The sequence below is a fragment of the Muntiacus reevesi genome, chromosome 1 (assembly GCF_963930625.1).
Source record: "Muntiacus reevesi chromosome 1, mMunRee1.1, whole genome shotgun sequence".
Taxonomy (NCBI): domain Eukaryota; kingdom Metazoa; phylum Chordata; class Mammalia; order Artiodactyla; family Cervidae; genus Muntiacus; species Muntiacus reevesi.
In genome coordinates this window covers 6,642,571-6,665,026 of record NC_089249.1, presented here as the reverse complement: position 1 = coordinate 6,665,026, position 22,456 = coordinate 6,642,571, and the positions used below count along the sequence as shown (strand labels likewise).

The 22,456-nt window shown below is 40.7% G+C and overlaps 1 protein-coding gene and 1 non-coding gene across 2 annotated transcripts in view; one reads left to right on the top strand and one right to left on the bottom strand.

Moving 5' to 3' along the window:
* Positions 1-2,909: 2,909 nt before the first annotated feature.
* TRNAD-GUC (transfer RNA aspartic acid (anticodon GUC)) lies at positions 2,910-2,981 on the bottom strand. The gene has a single exon. It is a non-coding gene; the product is annotated as a tRNA-Asp (tRNA).
* A 423-nt stretch (positions 2,982-3,404) lies between these two features.
* Positions 3,405-22,456, top strand: part of LTA4H (leukotriene A4 hydrolase) — a 32,693-nt gene continuing 13,641 nt past the window's right edge. The window contains exons 1-9 of the mRNA XM_065920930.1: positions 3,405-3,625; positions 8,495-8,625; positions 10,421-10,541; positions 12,803-12,871; positions 15,589-15,693; positions 16,706-16,758; positions 19,601-19,673; positions 19,931-20,071; positions 21,052-21,075. Of these exons, the coding sequence (XP_065777002.1) occupies positions 3,467-3,625; positions 8,495-8,625; positions 10,421-10,541; positions 12,803-12,871; positions 15,589-15,693; positions 16,706-16,758; positions 19,601-19,673; positions 19,931-20,071; positions 21,052-21,075 (876 nt within the window). The 5' untranslated portion in view covers positions 3,405-3,466. The remainder of the gene's footprint in view (positions 3,626-8,494; positions 8,626-10,420; positions 10,542-12,802; positions 12,872-15,588; positions 15,694-16,705; positions 16,759-19,600; positions 19,674-19,930; positions 20,072-21,051; positions 21,076-22,456) is intronic.

Genomic DNA, 22,456 nt, shown 5'->3' with positions numbered 1-22,456 from the left:
TGGTGATTAATAATGGAAGATGATGATATTGACATTCTCTTACTAAAACAAACTATCCTTTCTCCACTAGGAAGATAATTTGATTGTATATTCTTTTGCTAAATCAATTCTAGTGCATCATATTTGTTACCCTAGATTTGCTGACACCAGGAACACTTCTTAGGTCTCAAAATGTATTTGCAAATGCCAATCATGTTATGGATTCTTAGGCTGTATGGAGTTAGAATTTCTGCATGTGTAAGGTATTGGATTTCATAGTTTGAAATGAGGTTTCATTTTGTTCTCCTTTGGCTTGCAGCGGCCAACACAAAGATACCCTACTGAAAAGCCTCTCTATCTGTGGCTGGGGCCAAATTTAATTGCTAGATTACTTTGATACAGAACAGAGAGATGTAGTGCTCTCCAACTGCTCAATTCAGCTTCTCTAGAAATCCTTTCACCTTTTTTTTTTTTTTTTTTTTTTTTTTTTTTGCTATTTATTTTATTTTATTTTATTTTATTTATTTATTTTTTTTTTTTTAAATATTATTTTATTAGTTGGAGGCCAATCACTTTACAACATTTCAGTGGGTTTTGTCATACATTGACACGAATCAGCCATATAGTTACATGTATTCCCCATCCCGTTCCCCCCTCCCACCTCCCTCCCCACCCGACTCCTCAGGGTCCTCCCAGTACACCAGGCCCGAGCACCTGACTCATGTATCCCACCTGGGCTGGTGGTCCGTTTCACCATAGATAATATACATGCTGTTCTTTCAAAACATCCCACCCTCACGTTCTCCCCCAGAGTTCAAAAGTCTGTTCTGTACTTCTGTGTCTCTTTTTCTGTTTTGCATATAGGGTTATCGCCACCATCTATCTAAATTCCGTATATATGTGTTAGTATACTGTAATGTTCTTTATCTTTCTGGCTTACTTCACTCTGTATAATGGGCTCCAGTTTCATCCATCTCATTAGAACTGATTCAAATGAATTCCTTTCACCTTTAAACATGTTAAAGTTTCCCTCTCTCTAAAGACAAAACGACGTTTTCTCAGCACCTACTCCCATGCTCCTCCCTATTCTTCATTTTCCTTCCCTCTCACATTGGCCACAGGTCTTGAGACAGCGCCTCTGTTCTGCTTCCCCTCTACTCTTTCATTGCTCAATTGCTGCTCTCTGTCATCCACCTTCAACTAAACCACAGAAGTCAACAAAACCACCATCTTTCCACCTCCATCCCATTGCCAAATTCAAGGAAGACTTTTTACTTCTTATTGTAATGGCCCTCTAGATTGTATTTGACATTGCAGGTTGGCTCTTTTTAGTTTATTTCATGAGTTACTTTTACTCTAGTACCACCATCCTCCACCTTTTAAAAAATGCAACTTTATTGAAGTATAATTGACAAATAAAATGTTAAGATATTGAAAGTGTGTGCATGGTGATTTGGTATACATATACACTGTGAAAGGATTCCTCCCATCCTCTAGCTTTTGTTCTTAAATTCTAGCATGCTCCAAACCTCCCAGCTGTTTTCACTGCTCTCTTTGCACATGATCCCTGGGCTGAGTTTACTCCCTGTCATAGTTTCACTCACCACATGATGAGACTCTCATATCTACCTGAACTTTCCCCAGAATGTTTCAAGGATGTCTCCACTCTGACTCCCATACATTCTCTAACTCCATTTGTCCCAAGTTAAACTTAGATCTTTCCCACCTAAGTCTGTCCTTTTCACATGTCTCTTCTGGTTAATGATTACCCAACCGCTGAAGCCAAGAATCTGACAAATCATCTTAGGTTCCTTCTTAATGTGACACCGCTTATCTCTTAAGTATTCTTCCCACTCTTTCCCCTCTATCTCTACTAATTAGATACCTATGTCAGGCCCCTAGTATCTTCTTCCTGGACTATTTATTTCAGCAGTGGAAGCGATGTGAAAGTCACTCAGTGGTGTCCCGTTTTGGGACCCCATGGACTGTAGCCCCCCAGGCTCCTCTGTCCATTGAATAGACTGTAGCCCCCCAGGCTCGTCTGTCCATTGAATTCTCCAGGCAAGAATACTGGAGTGGGTTGCCACGCCTTTCTCCAGGGGATCTTCCCAACTCAGGGATTGAACCCACGTCTTCCGCATTGCGGGTAGATTCTTTTACCATCTGAGCCACCAGGGAAGTCTGGCGGTTTCCAAATCTCCTGACTCTGGTTTTGGTACTTCATACCCATTTTCTGGGGTTTCCCTGGCGGCCCTGTAAAGACTCTACCTGAAATGCATGAGGTTCAGGTTCAATCCCCGGGTAGGGAAAATCCCCTGTCGAAGGGCAGGGCAACACACTCCAGTATTCTTACCTGGAGAATCCCATGGACAGAGGAGCCTGAAGGCTACAGTCCATGGGGCCATAAAGAGTCAGATAGGATACTAACACACACAGTCATTCTCTGAATGCTACCAGTGTTCCTTTAATAACGTGAGTCTGACCATGTAATTCCCTTGCTTAAACTTTTTCTATGAGTACTCCATTCATGCATTCAAGATTAAAGGTCCAGCTGTTTAAAGTCCGTTGAGACACATTCTTCTCCAGTTTTGCCAGTTTCAACTCTGAGGTTCCATTTTTCAGGCAAGTCATCCTTCAACCTCTCCTCACGTCCAGTATGCCCCAGTTCTGCATCCCCCTTGCGCCCACTGCACACTCTTACAATAGAATTCTCGTTACAGTTTACTGAGGTAATCGTTCTAAGTTTCTAAGATGAGAATGTGGTTTATTTTCGTTTTGATCTCTAGGGCCTGAAAATGTACATACTGGGTTGCCAGCATGGAAAACAGACACAAAACGGTTTTAAAATATAAACCTTGATGTTGACTCTTTCACAGTAGCTTTTGAAATGCTTGCATGAACCCTGCAGGGAAAAAAAAAAACCCCATTGCCTCCCCGTCGGGGAATCGAACCCCGGTCTCCCGCGTGACAGGCGGGGATACTCACCACTATACTAACGAGGAATTGCATGAGCAAAAGTCTTCTGACAGTTCTCTTATCTCTTCTGACCCCGCCCCTCTCACACCCCACAATCATCAATAGGCCTGACATTTCTTCCACTGCTATTGCAACTTTCATCGAAGTTGAATGGAACTAAAATAAAAGCGTCCACTTATTTCCATCTGCTTACCCTTCCTCTAACTTCCATTCCCCTCCTTTCCCCCCACTCTCACTTTGGGAGCAATATCGATCCACTTCTACACCCCTCGGCACACACACACTCCCAGAGAGCAAAGCGCACGCCTTGTCGCACTGCACTATGGGACTTGTAGTTCCATCAATGCCTCACCGTACTCTTTGCTGACTTCAAAGAACTTCCTTTCCCAGCGGACGCCGCGAACTCCTCCTCCTCTCTTTACCTCACACCCCCTTTCTCTCGTGCTCAGCGGAGTAGTCTGGTTGCTGAGAGCCGGGGTGCAGACCGTGTGCATCGGGACTCCTCACAGCCATGCCCGAGGTAGTGGATACGTGCTCCTTGGCCTCCCCGGCGTCCGTCTGCCAGACCAAGCACCTGCACCTGCGTTGCAGCATCGACTTTGCTCGCCGGGTACTGACCGGGACCGCCGCGCTCACCGTGCAGTCCCAGGAGGACAATCTGCGCAGCCTGGTACGGTGGGACCTGCTCCCGGGCGCCCGCCTCTCCCTGGCCACCCGTCCTCCGCCTCTCACCCCGCTTCGGCCCCTTCCCGGTGCGGCCCCGCGTGCGTCGCGCATCCGTAGGTGCTCCTCCGCAGCCCACAGCCCTGTTCTGCAGCTCCTCTTCAGCCTCCGCTCATTTCTCAGGGCCCCGGTCTTCAGCCCCCCACGCATCCCATATCGATGCCTCCCAACCCAACTGGAGTCTCTGCATTCCTTCCTTACCCACTATGTGTACCTGCCTTCTCCTCCACTCCTTTCCCCAAAGCCTCCTTCGCAGTTCCTGGACACATCCTGGTGCCCATTCCACGCCCCGCTCCTCACCCAGCGCTTGTTTCATCTTAGCAGGAATTCTGCTTTCCCCGCTAATCCTAGCTCCCAGCGCTAAAGCGGTCGCCCCATTTCCTCGGCCTGCCGCCCAGAACTCCCTCCTCAGGCCCCAGAATTCTTCCAGTCCCCGCACACTTTGCTCAGTCCACACTGTGAGCTAAGTCCCAGGCCCTCTGTCCTGCGGGTTCTCAGCCCCACCTCTCGCTCCCAGGCCCCTTTACTTCAACCTGCGGGTCTACGGGATGTGACCGACCACCATCTCCCTGCCAGTTCTCAAACCCCTCAGAACCCCGAGCCCTGCTGTAACATTTTCAGCCTCCGCTTTATAACTCCAGGTGCAGCTGCCTCCGGATTCGTGGTTCTTCCTACCTTTGCTTCTTATCACCCTTCTCTGAGAAAAATTTAAGGAGGGGGGGACATTCAAGCTTTCTAAGGATGTCTCAATACAATTGATTAATAGTTGGTCCCCAGCAGCAAATAATATTGCACTTTCTTAGAAAATAAGGACTTCTCCAAGCTCTCTAGCCACCAGAATGATGAAAAACGTGTTTAGCTTTGTGGAATGTTATTATTTTATCTGTACAACATAGCCTATTTTCAGTGTTCTTACTCAAGCTGTCTGATAGTATTTGAATTTCCAAGATAAGGATTTTTACAAATAAAAGGAACAAGAAAACTAGCCACATATATTGCATAGTGTGGTATTAGCTACTACAGCCCAGCAATAAGCAACAGAGAAGGTATGTTGTAAGCTTGCTAGGGGGAAATCAGTGGAATCCACTGATCGGGCGTATTAGTAAGTTTAGATAAGAGTTGGTGGCTTCTATGACTTTTGCCTGCTTGAGTAATAGACCTGTATTTTTGAGTTCATTGATATGAACCGGTAAAGCACCTAACTTTCCTACTTTGTTACTTAACATTTTCCTAGACTAATTCTGGTTTGAAAAATCGGTGGACTCTTCTATGTATTGATTTGTAGTCCCCAGAAGTACTATAAGGAAATAAATAAATCAAAGTACTATAAGCAAGATCACAACTATTTCCTTATAGGCTGCACTTTATCTGCTTGAAATGCCAGGCTATCATTTATTATCGCAGACAGCTTTGCCCAGGCAGGATCGGCTGAACTGAAGTCCCCTTTGAATGCAATCTCTCCTTTTAGTAAAAGAAAGGGAATTTTGATACCTTGCCACTGCTTAATATGACCTTGCAATCCTATTTATAAAAATTAAACCTTTACCTCTGTTCCATGAGTAAGCTAGAGTTAGGGTGCTTAAATTTTACATCTGTTCAAATAAATGGAAAAAAATAAAATAAAATAAAAGTTGACTACAGTAAAAAACAAACAAACAAAGTTCCAGTCTAAAAACCTGCATTTTTTTTGCATTCAGCAAACCTCAAGAGAAGATTTTTATTTTTTATTTTATTTTTTTTTTAAGAGAAGATTTTTAAATTGCTAATTCCAACTAGCCAACTATCCAGTTTCCTTTGTTTTTCCTTCTCATTTCTATTTTTGATCAATTGCTTAATAACATTTATCAGTGAAATTTGAAGGGGAATTTCTTAAGTAATTTGGGAGTTCTAGCTGAGGTTAGGATTTGAGATACACAGCTTAAACATTGCATTTCCTGTTTTCTCTAGGTCCAGGACTTGTTTCGTGCATTAATTGGCACCTACTGTTTCTCTGGCACTGTGTTAAACCCTGGGAATACCAGCCTAAGTAACATTCTTTTTCTTTTGAAGAGCCCTCAGTCTAATGGATAAAACAAATCCTTGTAATGTGGTACAGTCAGTGCTGTTGGAGAGCTGGGCCAGCTGCTGTAACAAACACAGAGGATACAGAAAAGGTTTCACAGAAAAATAGTTAAAACAGTCTTCTGATTCAGAACAGATTTGAAAAGTTTAGGGAATACAGAAAATAGAATATGTTCCACTGGGAAATGACCCAAATGATTCACCTTTATGGTTATAGTGAAGTGAAAGTCACTCAGTCATGTTCGACTCTTTGTGACCCTGTGGACTGTATAGTCCATGGGATTCTCCAGGCCAGAATACTGGAGTGGGAGCCTTTCCCTTCTCCAGGGAATCTTCCCAACTCAGGGATCGAACCCAGGTCTCCTATATTGCAGGCAGATTCTTTACCAGCTGAGCCATCAGGAAAACCCTTATGGTTATAAAAGTAGTGTAAACATAAGTAGTTTATATACATAAGATACTCCCATTCAGTTTTTACAACAAATCAGATATTCAGAAACAAGTACTGGAATATGAGCAGAGGAGTACCTTTATTGTTCTTAAGCTATAAAATCCAGTATTTCTGAATATGCAAAAGTGGGAAGATAATTCAGTTTAGAGTAAGGGCAACCATTGAGGGACTCCCCAAAAATAGAGAGTACTCCAAAAGAAATAATAATTGCCCACTGGAAGGAAAACTGATGGTACTCATAATAAATTTGGCTGCTCTTAAAAAACAAAGAAAAAGAAAGAGAAAAGATAATAAAACCAGAATGGAAATTTCTTGCCAGTCAAAAACGCTTGACTCTAGATAAGAATAAAATTGTTGAAATTTCCTCAACTTATCACCCAGTTAACTGATCCAAAAAAGAGGTGACTGGAAAGTGACTGTTTCTTGGCAGTCTAATTCCCCATGCTATTCTAGACCAGATTTCAAGGGAAAGATGTCAGAGGTAGGAAGGTTAGATAGTGAGCAGTTCTGAAAGTCCAGGACCTGACCTAGGGTGGTGGTAGGAGGAAAAAAAAAAAGTATGAGGACAGTGTGAATGAAAAATTTGTTAATTGGCTATGCAGGATTGGGGAGTGGGACCAATTGTGGATTATTTGACTGTTTCCAACCTTAGGTAAGTTGAGGAGTTCCATCAGCGGAATAGAGAGAGAGCAAACTTAGGGTACAGAAGGGTGGCTTTGTTTTTAAAATCTTCAGAAGCCTATTGAATATGAGATGCTATTTCCCCTGGAAATGTTAACCAGGCAGTTAGAAATACCTGCTGAAGTCCGGGGGAGGGGAGGCAGCTGCGAAAGGTGGGTAGTCACCTGCACAAGGGTTCCAGGTGACAATGTGAGAATAAGCAAGAACTAGGGATTGAAGAATATGGTAAGTAAACTGAAAGCTCAAGGCTGGTGCATGGGGACATATCTAGATTTTGTAGTTAGAAAGGAGGGGGAGGAAAAAAGCATTAGACAAAGAGGAGAATCACTGATGTGTGAAGTCAAAGCAGCTAAGGAAAGGGCTTCAAACAGATGGTACGGTCCACTGGGGCCATTAGCAGCAGAGGTCCAGGTTACTGAACAGAAAAGACCTGTTGACCAGGACTGCCCTTTCTGTGGCACAAAAACTAGAAGTCAGATTGAAGAGGAGAAAGGGAGGATAGATTGATGAGGAAGTGGAAACAGCAGCCATAGATAACCCTTGGAGTTTAAGGAAAGAAGGAGAAAAGTAGAATAGTTATCAGAGGGGGCAGAAGGATTGAGTGAAGTTTTAAAATTAATATGGGAAGCTGGTTTAAGTTGTTTGGAAACAGGCTTGTGGCGTAGGAAGGTTCTAGATATTAGAACAAGAGATTAGTTGAGAGATAATGAAAAGGTATGGGTTCTAGGGCTTAGACAGAGGAGTATTGGGATGGAAAATCCTCAGACACTTGTTGCCACTCCCTTCCTGCCCAAAGCAGGTAATCTGCCTGGCAAGGAGATATGCACTCCCAATCTCCCAGTAACAGGGGTCCCCAACTTCTGGGGTCTGATGCCTGATAATCTGAGGTGGAGCTGATGTAATGATAATAAAGTACACAATAAATGTAATGTACATGAATCATCCTGAAACCATCCCCCCAACCCCCCTGGTTCATGGAAAGATTGTCTTCTGTGAAACCAGTCCCTGGTGCCGGGAAGGTTGGGGACCACTGCTCTGTAGGGCCATTTGGTCAGAGTTGCCGTAACCAGGTTGGACTTTCTCTAGATACACATCTAGTGATACAATCTAGTGTGATACAGTCTAGTGATACATCTAGTGTACACATCTCTAGATGTACGTCTAGTGATGTATAGTCTGCTTATTTGCCTAATAAGCACCAAGATTTGTTTTAATTTTGGGGTCTATGAAAGTAGTACAGAGCAGTAGGACTATATGAATTCTAGGAAGAAATACAAGGTATTGAGGAGTCATGATGAAAGAACAAGTTATAGATAAGCTTTTTCAAAGTAGAGAAGTTAAGTTTTAGGAGATAGAAGCAAAGGCATTTTCATTTAGATCTGACTTTTACTTAATTCCAGGGCTTCCCTGGTAGCTCAGACGGTAGAGGGGAAGTTTAGAGAACGTGGATTGGGACCTATGCTAACTGTCAACTCCTTTATTTCCTATCTTTCACTCTGTATCTTACTGTTTTAAAGAAACTAGCTCTAAACTGAAATTGTAGTAAGATTGTAACTGACATTTAGTTTTTTCCAGTGCATAAAACAATTTTCTCATCATCTAAAAATGCTGATTTATTTCTAGATTCTGGATACAAAGGACCTCACAATAGAAAAAGTGGTTATCAATGGACAAGAAGTCAAATATACTCTTGGAGAAAGACAAAGTTACAAAGGATCACCAATGGAAATCTCTCTTCCTATTGCTCTGTGCAAGTACGGATATTCTCATCTTTCTCTTTTATGGCCAAATAAGGGGAATATATATTTTCATTTTAGTTTTTTATTTCATTTCCTATTTTTAGTTTGTGTGTATGTAGTAATTGGTACACTCCTCCTACCAATCTGCTGTTCAGATCGAAGCTTATAGTGAAAATTATATATTCCTAAGTTAACTAAAGAAATTCACTGTATAAAATACTCAAAAATAGAACTTGATAACTGTTACTTCTTCACTCATCATGTTAGTAATACCTAGAGTGATGGTGGGAATGCCTTAAGGAAGCATTTCAGGGTCACCTGGGAAGCTCTTACAAGCTGTGTGTTTTTCACCTCCTTGCCGGAGGCTGCCCAGTTTAATTAATGGAATAACAATGACAAACACACAACCGTTTCTATGTACTAATCTTGGGATAAGTGCTGTAGATGTATTCTTTCTTCTCATCCCTATAGTAATGCTTTGTGGCATGATCTACATTTTACGAAGGGTTACTCTAAGGATTGGGGCTTCCCAGGTGGCCCCACTGGTAAGGAACGTGCCTGCTAATGCAGGAGGTGTAAGAGGTGCAGGTTCGATCCCGGGGATGAAAAGATCCCCTGGAGGAGGGCATGGCCACCCACTCCAGTATTCTTGCTTGGAGAATCCCATGGACAGAGGAGCCTGGTGGGCTACAGTCCATGGGGTCACAAAGGGACATGATTGAAGTAACTTAGCTCGCATGCACTGTAAGGATTAAAGAGTACATCTGCAGCGCTTGTCCCAAGATTAGATTAGTATGTAGAAATGGTTAGGTGTTTGTCATTGTTATTCGACTAATACAAGTGACAAACGAGAAAAGGGAACCTCAGAGAGAGAAGGTAACTTGTTCAAGAAAGTTAGCCAGAGCTGTCGTATTGGAAGTATATCCCACTCCTTGGTATGTTGGGGAGGGAATAAATGGTGGAAAACCATTGGACTAGAACAAAGTCAATCTAGTTCCACCTTGCAGCAGCCAGTGTTCTCTTATCTTCTCTTCCCATTTAAGAAAAAGAAAGGAAACGCACGTAATTTGTGAGGTACGTCATTAACCATATTCCACAGATGAAGCAGCTGTGGCATAGAAAGGTCAAATAATTTGCTGAAGTTCACAGCACAGCCAAGTTCACAGTCAGTGGCAGAGTCAGGACTCAAGCTCAGCCACTGGTCTCCAGGGCTCTTGCTGTTTCCTCGTTAACATTGCTGTTGAATCTATCTGGGTGAAGGACCCAGTTTTTGTTATTTACAGTCCACCACAGGCTAATACTTTCATAAAATGCAATGAAAACTAATTACTAGGATGAAGAGATTAAATACACACACATATGGTCTTATCGTAGGTTTAACAGACATGAGCATTCACTCTCGAGTTCTTGACTTAACTCTTCGGGTCACAGTTTGCAAGCTAGCACGGCCCTGTGTGGTGCTCTGCCACCCCTGCAGTGGGCATCAGCATTCCAAAGTCATTTCTTCTGCCTCCCCACCACTGTAAAAGCTTTCCTGGTGTCACAGAATAAAAGCTGGGGTGTTCACCTAATATTAGTTCCTCTTACATCTTCATAAGCAGTTACCATGTAGGAAAAAAGACTCACAGGCTGACATTCAGGTAAGAACGTGCAAGGCAAACATTCCTAGAACTTACTCTCAAGCGGTAACGAGACCTCATAAAATTCTGTTTATATTATTTGGTGTATATCATGTTATTTATGTATTATGAATTAAAATTTTGGTTAGATTGAATTGTATACTACTAATGTATTTGTTCCTCTCATACAGAAATCAAGAAATTGTTGTAGAGATTTCTTTTGAGACATCTCCAAAATCTTCTGCTCTTCAGTGGCTCACTCCTGAACAAACTTCTGGCAAAGAGCACCCCTATCTCTTCAGTCAGTGCCAGGTAAAAAGGCCTTGGGATGGTTTGTTATTCCCAGCTCATGCAACTGAATGAAGCAAAGTGGACAGTGGTCTTACGGATACTGGGGTCTTACCTAAGATAGTATTTTATCTTATAAAGACCACACATTTTCATTTATATCTCTCACCATTAATACATTCATATATTACTTTTAAAAAGAAACTTCCTTTCATTTGAAACATGGCTACCTAGACTGGACTATCTAGGTCATATTTATTAATATATTCACATCCTCAGCACCTACCATAGAACTTGGCATAGAGTGGGCACTCAATAAATGGTCTTAAAATGAAAGGAAAACACTGTTAAACAAAATATGTACTGGTTATGAAAACTGCTTAACAATAAAGGGAAGGATCAGATTTCCCATTCCTCTCCAGACACTATTGTCCAGAGGTAACAACTGAGTTGGTCTGTAGCCTCCAGATTTTTCTTACACGTTTACAAATGTATACATTATGTATGTATATTAATGTATCTTTAAGACGATATGATTTAGACTACATCTGTTTTCTGTTTAAAAACTAAAACAACATAATTAGAGATAGTCTGTCACAAGAATAATATTTGTCAAACTTCTGAAAGAAACAAAACTAATTCTTTTAGGAATCAAATAGTTTACAATTAAAAGGATTTACTTCATTAAACATTGACTTTATTTCCAAGCATTGTGTAAGGTGCTTTGCATATTTAAATCTTTAAATATTCCTCTGTGTAAGACACTATGGTAGGCTCACATTTGAAAACAAGTCTATCAGAAAGGAGGCAATGCTGGCAATGTTTACTTTTTATTGCCAGTTGAAGTTTTGTTTTTTGTCTAAGAAACCCTTAGTTCACTAATCTGGAAGAGATACCATGTTCTAGGCAAGAATGTACCAATTATACACTCCATTTCTTATCTGATTTTTGTCAGTAATTATTATGGAATGTCTGTAAACTAAAGTTAGCAAGAAATGCAAGATCTGTGAGTCACAAAAATGTGAATTTTGAACATTTTATTCCATTTCTTATTAGAAGCAGTTTTCGAAATGGAGGAAAGCGATTTCAGTTAAATTACTACAGTTGATAGGAAGCACATAGACATGATTTTGTTCGATGAGTTTGCTTATAGCTATTCTCTATGCATATTTTCCTGGGTTTGGTCTTATCCAGTGAAATACACATAAACCTCACCCCTGGCAATGCGGAGTCACATAACCAGGGACCTTTAAGGAACCCTAAATGCATGGTCTTAGAACCTTGTTTGGGGAGAGCAGACTATCTGGTTCTTCTAGTTCTGCTTAATCCAACTAGAGGTGAGGTCACTTGGACTCCTGTATCTTTGGAGAATCTATTAGATCTGAAGTGGAAAGAGCTGGTGTCTGGAGGATAGAAGGAAATCTGCAGAGGTGTGAAGTGCGTCTGGGATTTATAACAACCTCAGAGAGAGAGGTGAGTGTCAGTGATGCTTCAAGCTCGGTGAGGCTGGGTTCCCTTTGCTCACCAGCAATAGATGCAGACTTATCTTGACAACAGGCCAGGGTATGAAATCGTAGGTACTCTGGTCATTCTTCTTGATGGAATTGATCATTATGACGGATGGATGCAGAAGCAAAGAAACGCTCTACATATTAGATGAATGGATATGTCTAGATGGTGTTAAAAGAGACTTTTCTTTCTCCCTCCTGTCTTCCTAGTGTTTACTTTAAAGTTTGCCACAAGATCAAAATGTCAAGAGCTTACATTGTCCAAGCTGTGTTTCTCAGAAAACTGGCGTCCCATTAGACTCTAATAATTAACCAAAAGAAAGTGGGTTTTATGTTGAAATAAGTATAAGAATTTGAACAGGTTTCTTTATTCTAGGTCTTTTTAGAGCCTTCAGAAGGCTAATGTTCCTGGTGACTCTCCCAGACAGGCATGTTACATGCCATGGTTCTCAAATTTACTTCACTAAAGAGCCCTTTTTCGACAGGGTTTCCTAACGACTTCTCACTGGGAACTACTGTTGCTCCAGAATCATTGTTTAGCGTTTCTTCATGCTCCAACTGAAATGTGAGGGTGGGGCATACATTAAAAGGGGAAATTAGATTTTTTTTATCCGCAGATCTACTTTTGCTACTTGAAAAGAGCTGAAGAAATGTGAGACATTTTTACTTTTAAAAAGAACACATCTAAGAAAAATGCTGCAATTGTAATGACTTCTTAATGACTTGATTTATGAGTCAGGGAAACAGCTGTTTCTTTTTTCCCTCTCTCTCTCCCAGGCCATCCACTGTAGAGCTATTCTTCCTTGCCAGGACACTCCTTCCGTGAAATTAACCTACAGCGCAGAGGTAACTATTACTGAAATTATTAGCTGAATTAATTGTTCTGTATGAGTATTTTGATAGGGACTACACTAAATCTGTAGATTGCTTTGGGCAGTATGGACGTTTTAGCAATATTAATTCTTCCAATCCATGAACACAGATTATCTTTCCAAAATGAACCAAATAAGTCAATAATGACAAGCAGAGATAATAATTTTTTTTTAGCTAACAGTAGTTTAATTAGTTAATTAAATTTTGCCTGAAATATGTTAGGAAGATGGATCTCATTTTGAACCTCTGTCCCAAAGGCAGTTTCAAACATAAATGTAAAAAAGGGAGATGAGTATCATTCTGATTTTGAAAAGAATTCAGAGGCTTTCCTGATGAAGAATCCACCTGCCAGATCGAACAGGGTTTAATCCCTGCTCCGGGAAGACCCCATGTGCCGCAGAGCGACCAGGCCCGTGTGCCCCAACTATTGAGCCTCTGCTCTAGAGCCGGGAGCCGCAGCTAGACCAGTGCTCAGCAGCAAGAGAAGCCACGGCGGTGGGAAGCCCGCACGCTGCAGCCAACAGTAACCTCCGCTTGCCACAACTAGAGAGAAAGCCTACGCAGCAACCAAGACCAGGTGCAGCCAAAAATAAATAAAATTACACACACACAAAGAAGTCTAGCCCTAAAAACAGGGATTTCGGAGCAACTCTCTTTAACTTTGAAAAAGTTTGTCAGATTAAATGCTCTGTAAATGCACTTTGTGCATATTGCTTCAGTTGTGTCCTACTCTTTGCAACCCCATGGACCATAGCCCACCAGGTTCCTCTGTCCATGGGATTTCCCAGAGAAAAATACTGGAATGGGTTGCCATTTCCTCCTCCAGGGGGTTTTCCTACCCACGGATCAAACCCACATCCCTTCTGTCTCCTGCATTGCCGGTGAGTTCTTTACCACTAGCACCGCCTGGGAACTAGCCTTGTAAATATCTATCTAGGTATCCTAATGGGCATATATTACAGACTTATTTGTATGCATTTCCAACTTGTTGTAGGTACTGCTAACTCTTTTATGAAAAGATGGACTATAATTAGTAAATACTATCCCAGAGGCTAGACTTACTCAGACCAGGCAAATGGAACTGACGACTATCTAATATTTATGGAAACTTCTTGATTCCCACATCGTCCCACCACAAAACCACCCTGAGCATAACTCTGCAGAAACTACAGTTGCAGGCCTAGAATCCCAGGATCTGGGCTCTTCTCCACCGCTGAATAACTGCATGACCTTGGGCAAGTCTTGTGACCTCACTACCTCAGCTCTCTCATCTGTATTACATATCACTGCCTAAATGAAGGGAGGAAGTGGAACCGCAGTAGTCTCTAGGCTTTTAGCTCCAGGATCTGGGGCTATAGTGGCACTGGTTCTGGAGCTCCTGATTCTGTGCTTGCCTCAGTAGCAGCTTTGAGGGCTGGGCCAGGGTTCGATCCCTGGGTCGGGAAGATCCCCTGAAGAAGGGAATGGCAACCCACTCCAGCATTCTTGCCTGGAGAATCCTATGGACAGAGAAGGCTGGTGGGCTACAGTTCACAGGGTCACAAAGAGTCGGACACAACTGAGCGACTAACACTGCTACGTGCAGACAGAACAAGAAAGTCCAGAATTGGAATGGATGCCTGCCAAGTCACTAATACTCAGGGGATGGTCCTTTATTCTGGCATTCATTAGAAGTAATAACACTTTCAGAATCATGGAGCTAGGGTACACACGTCAGTGACCATAGGTTTGCTCCATAAGGATCTTCTCCATACAAGGTTCCAGAGAAAATTATTTCACCTTTCTCAGCAATACGTTTAAGTTCCTTACACTCAAGACCCTTAAAAAGTGGAATTTGGGACTTCCCTGGTGACACAACGGATAAGAATCCTCCTGCCAGTGCAGGGGACACGGGTTCGATCTCTGGTCGGGGGAGATTCCACCTGCCACGCAGCAGCTGAGCCTGCATGCTGCAGCTGCGGAAGCCTGCTGCCTGGAGTCTGAGCCGCGCAACAAGAGAAGCCACTGGGATGAGTCCCGCACACTGCGGCCGGGGAGTAGCCCCCACCGAACGTATCTAGAGAAAGCCCAGCCCAGCCAGAAGTGCAGGGATTAATTCAGATATTTTAAAAGTAGAATTTTGTAACTCTTAAGTTTGTGTTTTAAGTATTACATTTTTCAGAATTGTATTCTCTGTTCTAAAGTGAGGATGGCATCCTTTTGAATCTCTCCCGAGGGTATAGAGGGGATCAGGCCTGGTGACTGCCATTGCCAGGTGTGGTCAAAAAAATTATTAGCATAATAAAAGTAAATGATTAAAATAAATAATGTATGATCTTTGTAAGTAACATAAATTTAGGTTATTTATTCCTCACAACAATTCTATGAAGTATGACCCTCATTTGATTTAGGAAATGGAGGCACAGGAGGATTATTTACCCAAGTCCATGCAGTTAGTAAATGGCGGAGCTGGGATTTTAATCTAGTTTCTACCAAATGCTTTCAATATAAATAGGTGAATGAATAGGTCGATACTTCACATTCATTTTTAAAGAAGCCAGTTTTACATGTTGCTAATTCTGTTTATAAAACTGATACATATGACTGTATTGGGTTCACAGTCTACTGGCTCAAGAGTCAAGAAGGCGGAAGAGGTTATTTTACATAGAACATTTTATTTATAACTGGTAATGACTTTTCTTCTTGATTAGGTGTCTGTCCCCAAAGAACTGGTGGCACTTATGAGTGCCATTCGTGATGGAGAAGCACCTGACCCAGAAGACCCGAGCAGGAAAATTTACAGATTCAGCCAAAAAGTAAGATCTTAGGGTCTAGATTTTGTGTTTTAGTTGGTGGTGAACTCCAAATAGCTTCTTCCCATGTGAAAAGCAAAATGGCTTTTGAAATATTTCAGAATTTAGAAAGCAGCTTCTGCTTTTTTTTTTTATCTCTTTTCCTTTTGCTCTTTTGAAATATTTAGTTCTGCCTGCAACGTTGTATTGAAGAAGGAAGGTGCTGGGTAGGTATGGTGGGGGTATGTCTGATGCCATTTTTGCTCATCTCAGTCAGTAGCAGGTTTCTTGTTTCTAAGTTACTTTGACCTGCCCTGATACCGAGCTGTGGATATGTGTTGGCGTAGTGTTCACAGATGGAAGAGCTATCTTAGACCAAAAAACAGTTACAGCCCTTTAAGTTACAATTCCTAGGTAACTGGTAGTTTGACTTCTATCTTTGACTTTTAATGAATTGTGTGTGTGTGTGTCTCTGTGTGTGTGTGTACATTAATGCTTTTTAAAATCATCCTCCTTAGCAGAACTTATAATTGAATCACAGTGGACAATTTTGCCCCCACCCCAGCTTCTGGGATTCTAAAACCTTTAGCATCCTTTCATTGCTGGATTATTTTGTATGTCTCTCAAATATGCCAAGAGTGATTTCAAAAAAGCAATTTAAAACAAAGTTTTTTAATTCAAGAAAAAAGGACAAAACAAAGAGGATAGCACAGTTGCCTTCTTACATGTTAATTTTTGTGAAATGCTTAAGATGTACCTTGTAATACTGTGCAGTCATATGTTTCACATTTCAGAAGCTTTCCTTCCTAATAGGATAAAAGGGAAATAGATGTTTCGAAATGTTTTTATATTGCAGTTTTGAACTGCTAGACCCCTCAAAAATGGGAACCATTTGAGAAGTACCAAAAGAAAGTAATCTACACTAATGTTTGGAGATTTGAAAGGAAACTTTCTTTTGAATATGAATTGTCTTATTTTGTTAACATTCTTAATCACTAATTCGAGCATGTGCTGTGTGTCTTGTTTGCCCCTTCAGGTTCCAATCCCCTGCTACCTGATTGCTTTGGTTGTTGGAGCTTTAGAAAGCAGGTGAGCTTTTGAACACATTTTAAAGTAACACAAAGATCAAATCTTAGGTGTCTTGACCCTCTGTCAGGATTTATTGTTAGATCATTTTTGTGTTCCTCAAGATAACAAGCTGACAGTTCTAGAAATATTCAAATCTAATCATGAAATGTTCAAATCTAATCATGAAATGTGAATCACAAATTAATTTTAAATTAAAAGATCTTTACCAGTCACCCCTTGGAATTTCCAAGTATTAGAGAATGAGCATACTCTTACTGTTAATCTGAACTCTAAAACAATTTTAAACAAGTCAGTCCTCATAACCTCTGTTTTTTCATCCTTCAAATTACGACATCCCCCTTCCTACCTCATTTGGTGATTATGTGCAGCAAATGAAATAAACTACTGTAAAGCACTTGGAAGCCTAGGAATATTACAGAAATATAAGATATTTTGTTAAAGTTTTACCAGCAGCCAGAGTGCCCTTTTCTTAATTTCTTCTTTGTTCTTATTTCTAAACAACTGAAAACTAAGAATGGCTGTATAGTAATCACATTCTTTAAATTGCCAGAAATGTGGATGTGGTGGACATGTCAGGCAAACACAGCTTCTTGAAGTTAACTATGAACATCCTTGGGTAGCTCACTTCTCAGGATGAGCATCTGTGAGCATCAGGATGAAAACTCACCAAGACATACCCACATCTCACTTCAGAGGATGCTGAAGGTTTTGGGGTTTTATCTTTGTCACCTAAAACCTAGAAATAATCATATATACTTCAAAGGATTTTTGTGAGGATTGATAGACCCAATATATGTAAAGCTCCTGACATATAGGAGGCACTCACTAAATAATAATGATCATATTGTCATAGCAGTTGCCAATTAGCTGGTCTCATTAGGTACCAGCTCCAATGCGTCAGGCTTCTCTTGTGGCTCAGCTGGTAAAGAATCTGCCTACAATGAGGGAGAGCTGGGTTCGATCCCTGGGCTGGAAAGATCCCCTGGAGAAGGGAAAGGCTACCCCCTCCAGTGTTCTGGCCTGGAGAATTCCATAGACTGTATAGTCCATGGGATCATAAAGAGTCAGACACGACTGAGTGACTTACATTTTCACTCTCCAGTGTATCATCCTCTTGAATCCTTACAACTCTGTGAAATGAATACAATTACTCTTTCTCATTTTACAATAAAAAAAACTCAATGAGTTCAAATAACTGGCTCAGCGTAGCGGAGTTAGAAAATATCAGAGCTGGGACCCACCCTAGGCCGTCTGATGTTGGAGCCCCTGTAGCTTAGAACTCTGCTGTCTGGAGGGGCAGCCACTAACCACATGAGGCTTGATGTGCTGAAAGTATAAACTATACACTGGATTTCTAAAGACTTAATAAGAAAAAAAGGAATGGAAAATATTTTACTAATAATCTTTTATGCTGATTACATGTCAAAATGATAATGTTTTTTATATATTGGGTTAAACAAAATATAGCATTAAAATCGATTTCACCCTCTTCATTTTGCCTTTTTTAAAAAAAAATGTGGCTACTAGACAATTTAAAATTATACATGTGGCTCACATTTGCAGCTCTCGTTAATTTATATTGCATAGCACTGGTTACCATTTCTACTCACAGTGGTCTACAGACCAATAGCTTTGGAATCTCCCGGGAGTGAGTTAGAAATGCCAAGGACTTCCCTGCTGGTCCAGTGGCGAAGACTCTGTTTCCCCAATGCAGGGGGCCTGGGTTCAATCCCTGGTTGAGGAACTGGATCCTACATGCTGCAACTATGGCCTGGCACAGCCAAATAGATAAATATTTTTAAAAAGGAGAAAGAAATACAAGTCCTTGGGTCCTATCCCAGACCTACTACATCAAACTTTGTATTTTCACAAGCTCTCCAAATAACTGTATGCACATTGATGCTTGAGAGGCACTGCCCTAGAATCCACTGCCTTTCTGGGGAAGAATATCAAGGCAAAGTCTTATTGTTTGGAGCATACAATTTTTAAGATGAAATTTAGATGAAAAAAAATTTTTTTAAGTTCTAGTCCTATATGTGATATATAGTTGTATTTGTTTCTTGCTTTTATTTAAATTGTGGTTTTAAAAGAAAAACACAAAATTACAATAACTAACTTTAATATATAGTTCAGTAGTCACTTGTGTCATTATGAAACAAATCTGCAAAACTTTTTCATCTTGAAAAATGGAACCTCTGTACCCTTTAAACAACACCTCCATTTCTGCCTCCTCCCAGTCCCTGGTAACCACTGCTCTGTTTTCTGTTTCACTGAGCTTGACTACTTTAGACACCTCATAAATGGAATCATAGAGTATGTGTTCGTCAGTAACGGCCTTATTGCATCTGGCATGATATCCTTAAGATTCCTCCATGTTACAGCCTTTGACAGGATTTCCTTCTCTTTCTATTTGTTTCTTCTTCTATGAAAGCGATCATCCTTTAAGTGCATAACAGAGTTTACATCCACTCCTGTTCTAGAATAATCTCTTATTGAGCTGTGACTGGGTTTCTACAGTTGTAAGACTGAGGGAAAAAACTAGATCCCTTAGGGTCTTACTCAAGCCAGTGAGCTAACCTTTGGGGTGCGTAACGTCTAGGTTTTCACGTGGCTCAAACTGCATCCCTTTATAGACAAGCAGATTTACTGCCACATGTACAACAGGAGGTTTGTACCTCAGGAAAAAAAGAAAAGAAAAACTGCTTAGCCTCACCTTCTCCCCATAAGCATGTGGTAAATCATACTCCTGTCAGGATTTGTGTGCAGACACTTTAAATCTTTCCTAGAACCAGGTGAGTAATTTGCCCTGAATTTCATTTTTATTGAGCCTTTCATTTTGCAGGCAGATTGGCCCAAGGACGTTGGTATGGTCTGAGAAAGAGCAGGTGGAGAAGTCTGCTTATGAATTTTCTGAGGTTGGTCATAAAGTTACCCTTTTTTAATAACAGTGATAGTAGATTTAAGAATTTGAGTGGTTTTAAGTAATGTGGTAAAAGAGTTGAATAGTGTATCTTATTTTATGTGAGTTTGCAGTCGATGCATTTTTGGGGTATCATTTTCATTTAAAATAGCATCATTAACTCATAGCCTTCAAAGAAAGCAATGTATACTTTTAAGAAATTTATTATGGCAGTGATTAAGATGCACAAATATCTCTGCATTCATTTTCCAGACTGAATCTATGCTTAGAATTGCAGAAGATCTGGGAGGCCCATATATCTGGGGGCAGTATGACCTGCTGGTCCTGCCGCCATCCTTCCCCTATGGCGGCATGGAAAACCCGTGCCTCACTTTTGTGACGCCTACTCTGCTGGTAAGTGTAAATTTTGCTTCACCTGAAGTTGAATTTGCCTCAAACATAAACCTAGATAAGAAGAAACTTCGGCTTCTAATAATGTTGTTTTGTTTTTAAGTCTTTTCTCATTTATGTAATTTTTGTTTCTGATTTTATTGTTTATTGTAGTTACTATCATCATATCAACTTCTAACTTTGCCATTTGGGAGAAAATAATATAGGTTCAAGGTGCTTTGGGATGCTGGGACTGGAGGGTTGTGTAGTAACAATCTATTGATGGATTGTGTATCTAGAGAAAGAAATGACACCATTTACACTTGGCATGTAGGTTCTGGTTAAAAGCAAAATGAAACTCCATTTACCATGCCTAGGGAAGGATTAACCCATAGTATATAGCTATATTTTATATGCCTTTGTAAGCTACTTTAATGGAGAAGGAAATGGCAGCCCACTCCAGTGTTCTTGCCTGGAGAATCCCAGGGGCAGGGGAGCCTGGTGGGCTGACGTCTATGGGGTCACACAGAGTCGGACACGACTGAAGTGACTTTAGCAAGCAAGCAAGCTACTTTAAATCCTTCCTAGAACCAAGTGAGTAATGGATTGGCAACTAAATAAATAAAACACACCATAGTAGACACAGGACACTACAAAATTTTCTTAAATATACTGTAGGTATTAAGGAGAGAATGAAAGAAAATAAGGGTACATTTAAAAAAATGGAAGAGGACAAATGTTTCTGGGAAATTAGAGACAAGTGTACTTGCTTCCTGGTATTGGGAAAATTCCCAAGATTCAGGAGAGAAAGAATAATGCTATTTTTTAGTCCTGCATTTTTAAAAAATTTCCTCAATACATCTTGCTTTTGAACTATTTGGAGTACAATAGCAGAAATACAGTGAACCATAAATGCCAGAATATGTCTTAACATAGGCTCTCATTTAGATATAGTCTGTAATTTGATTTCTGAAATACTAAGGTAATTTTCTTTATTTTTTTAGGCTGGTGACAAGTCACTCTCCAATGTAAGTTAAAATGTATTATCTTGTTGCAAGACATTACTACACTTTTTGTTTTCTGAAACCATCCAACTTTTAAAAAATTAATTTATTTTTTAATTGAAGGAAAATTGCTTTACAGAATTTTGTTGTTTTATGTCAAACCTCAACATGTATCAGCCATATACTACACTGCTGTGAAAAGAAGGGAAGCGAAAAGCAAAGGAGAAAAGGAAAGATATTCCCATTTGAATGCAGAGGTCCAAAGAATAGCAAGGAGAGATAAGAAAGCCTTCCTCAGCCATCAATGCAAAGAAATAGAGGAAAACAATAGAATGGGAAAGACTAGAGATCTCTTCAAGAAAATCAGAGATACCAAGGGAACATTTCATGCAAAGTGGGTTCAATAAAGGACAGAAATGGTATGGACATAACAGAAGATATTAAGAAGAGGTGGCAAGAATATACAGAAGAACTGTACAAAAAAGATCTTCACGACCCAGATAATCTTGATGGTGTGATCACTCATCTAGAGCCAGACATCCTGGAATGTGAAGTCAAGTGGGCCTTAGGAAGCATCACTACGAACAAAGCTAGTGGAGGTGACGGAATTCCAGTTGAGCTATTTCAAATCCTGAAAGATGATGCTGTGAAAGGGCTGCACTCAATATGCCAGCAAATTTGGAAAACTCAGCAGTGGCCACAGGACTGGAAAAGGTCAGTTTTCATTCCAGTCCCAAAGAAAGGCAATCCTAAAGAATGCTCAAACTACCACACAATTGCAATCATGTCACACGCTAGTAAAGTAATGCTCAAAATTCTCCAAGCCAGGCTTCAGCAATACGTGAACCGTGAACTTCCAGATGTTCAAGCTGGTTTTAGAAAAGGTAGAGGAACCAGAGATCAAATTGCCAACATCTGCTGGATCATCAAAGAAGCAAGAGAGTTCCAGAAAAACATCTATTTCTGCTTTATTGACTGTGCCAAAGCCTTTGACTGTGTGGATCACAATAAACTGTGGAAAATTCTGAAAGAGATGGGAATACAGGTTTCTCAAGTGAGAAACCTGTATGCAGGTCAGGAAGCAACAGTTAGAACTGGACATGGACCAGCAGACTGGTTCCAAATAGGAAAAGAAGTACATCAAGGCTGTATATTGTCCCCCTGCTTATTTAACTTATATGCAGAGGACATCATGAGAAACACTGCGCTGGATGAAGTAGAAGCTGGAATCAAGATTGCCGGGAGAAATGTCAATAGCCTCAGATATGCAGGTGACACCACCCTTATTGCAGAAAGTGAAGCAGAACTAAAGAGCCTCTTGATGAAAGTGAAAGAAGAGAGTGAAAAAGTTGGCTTAAAACTCAACATTCAGAAAACTACGATCATGGCATCTGGTCCCATCACT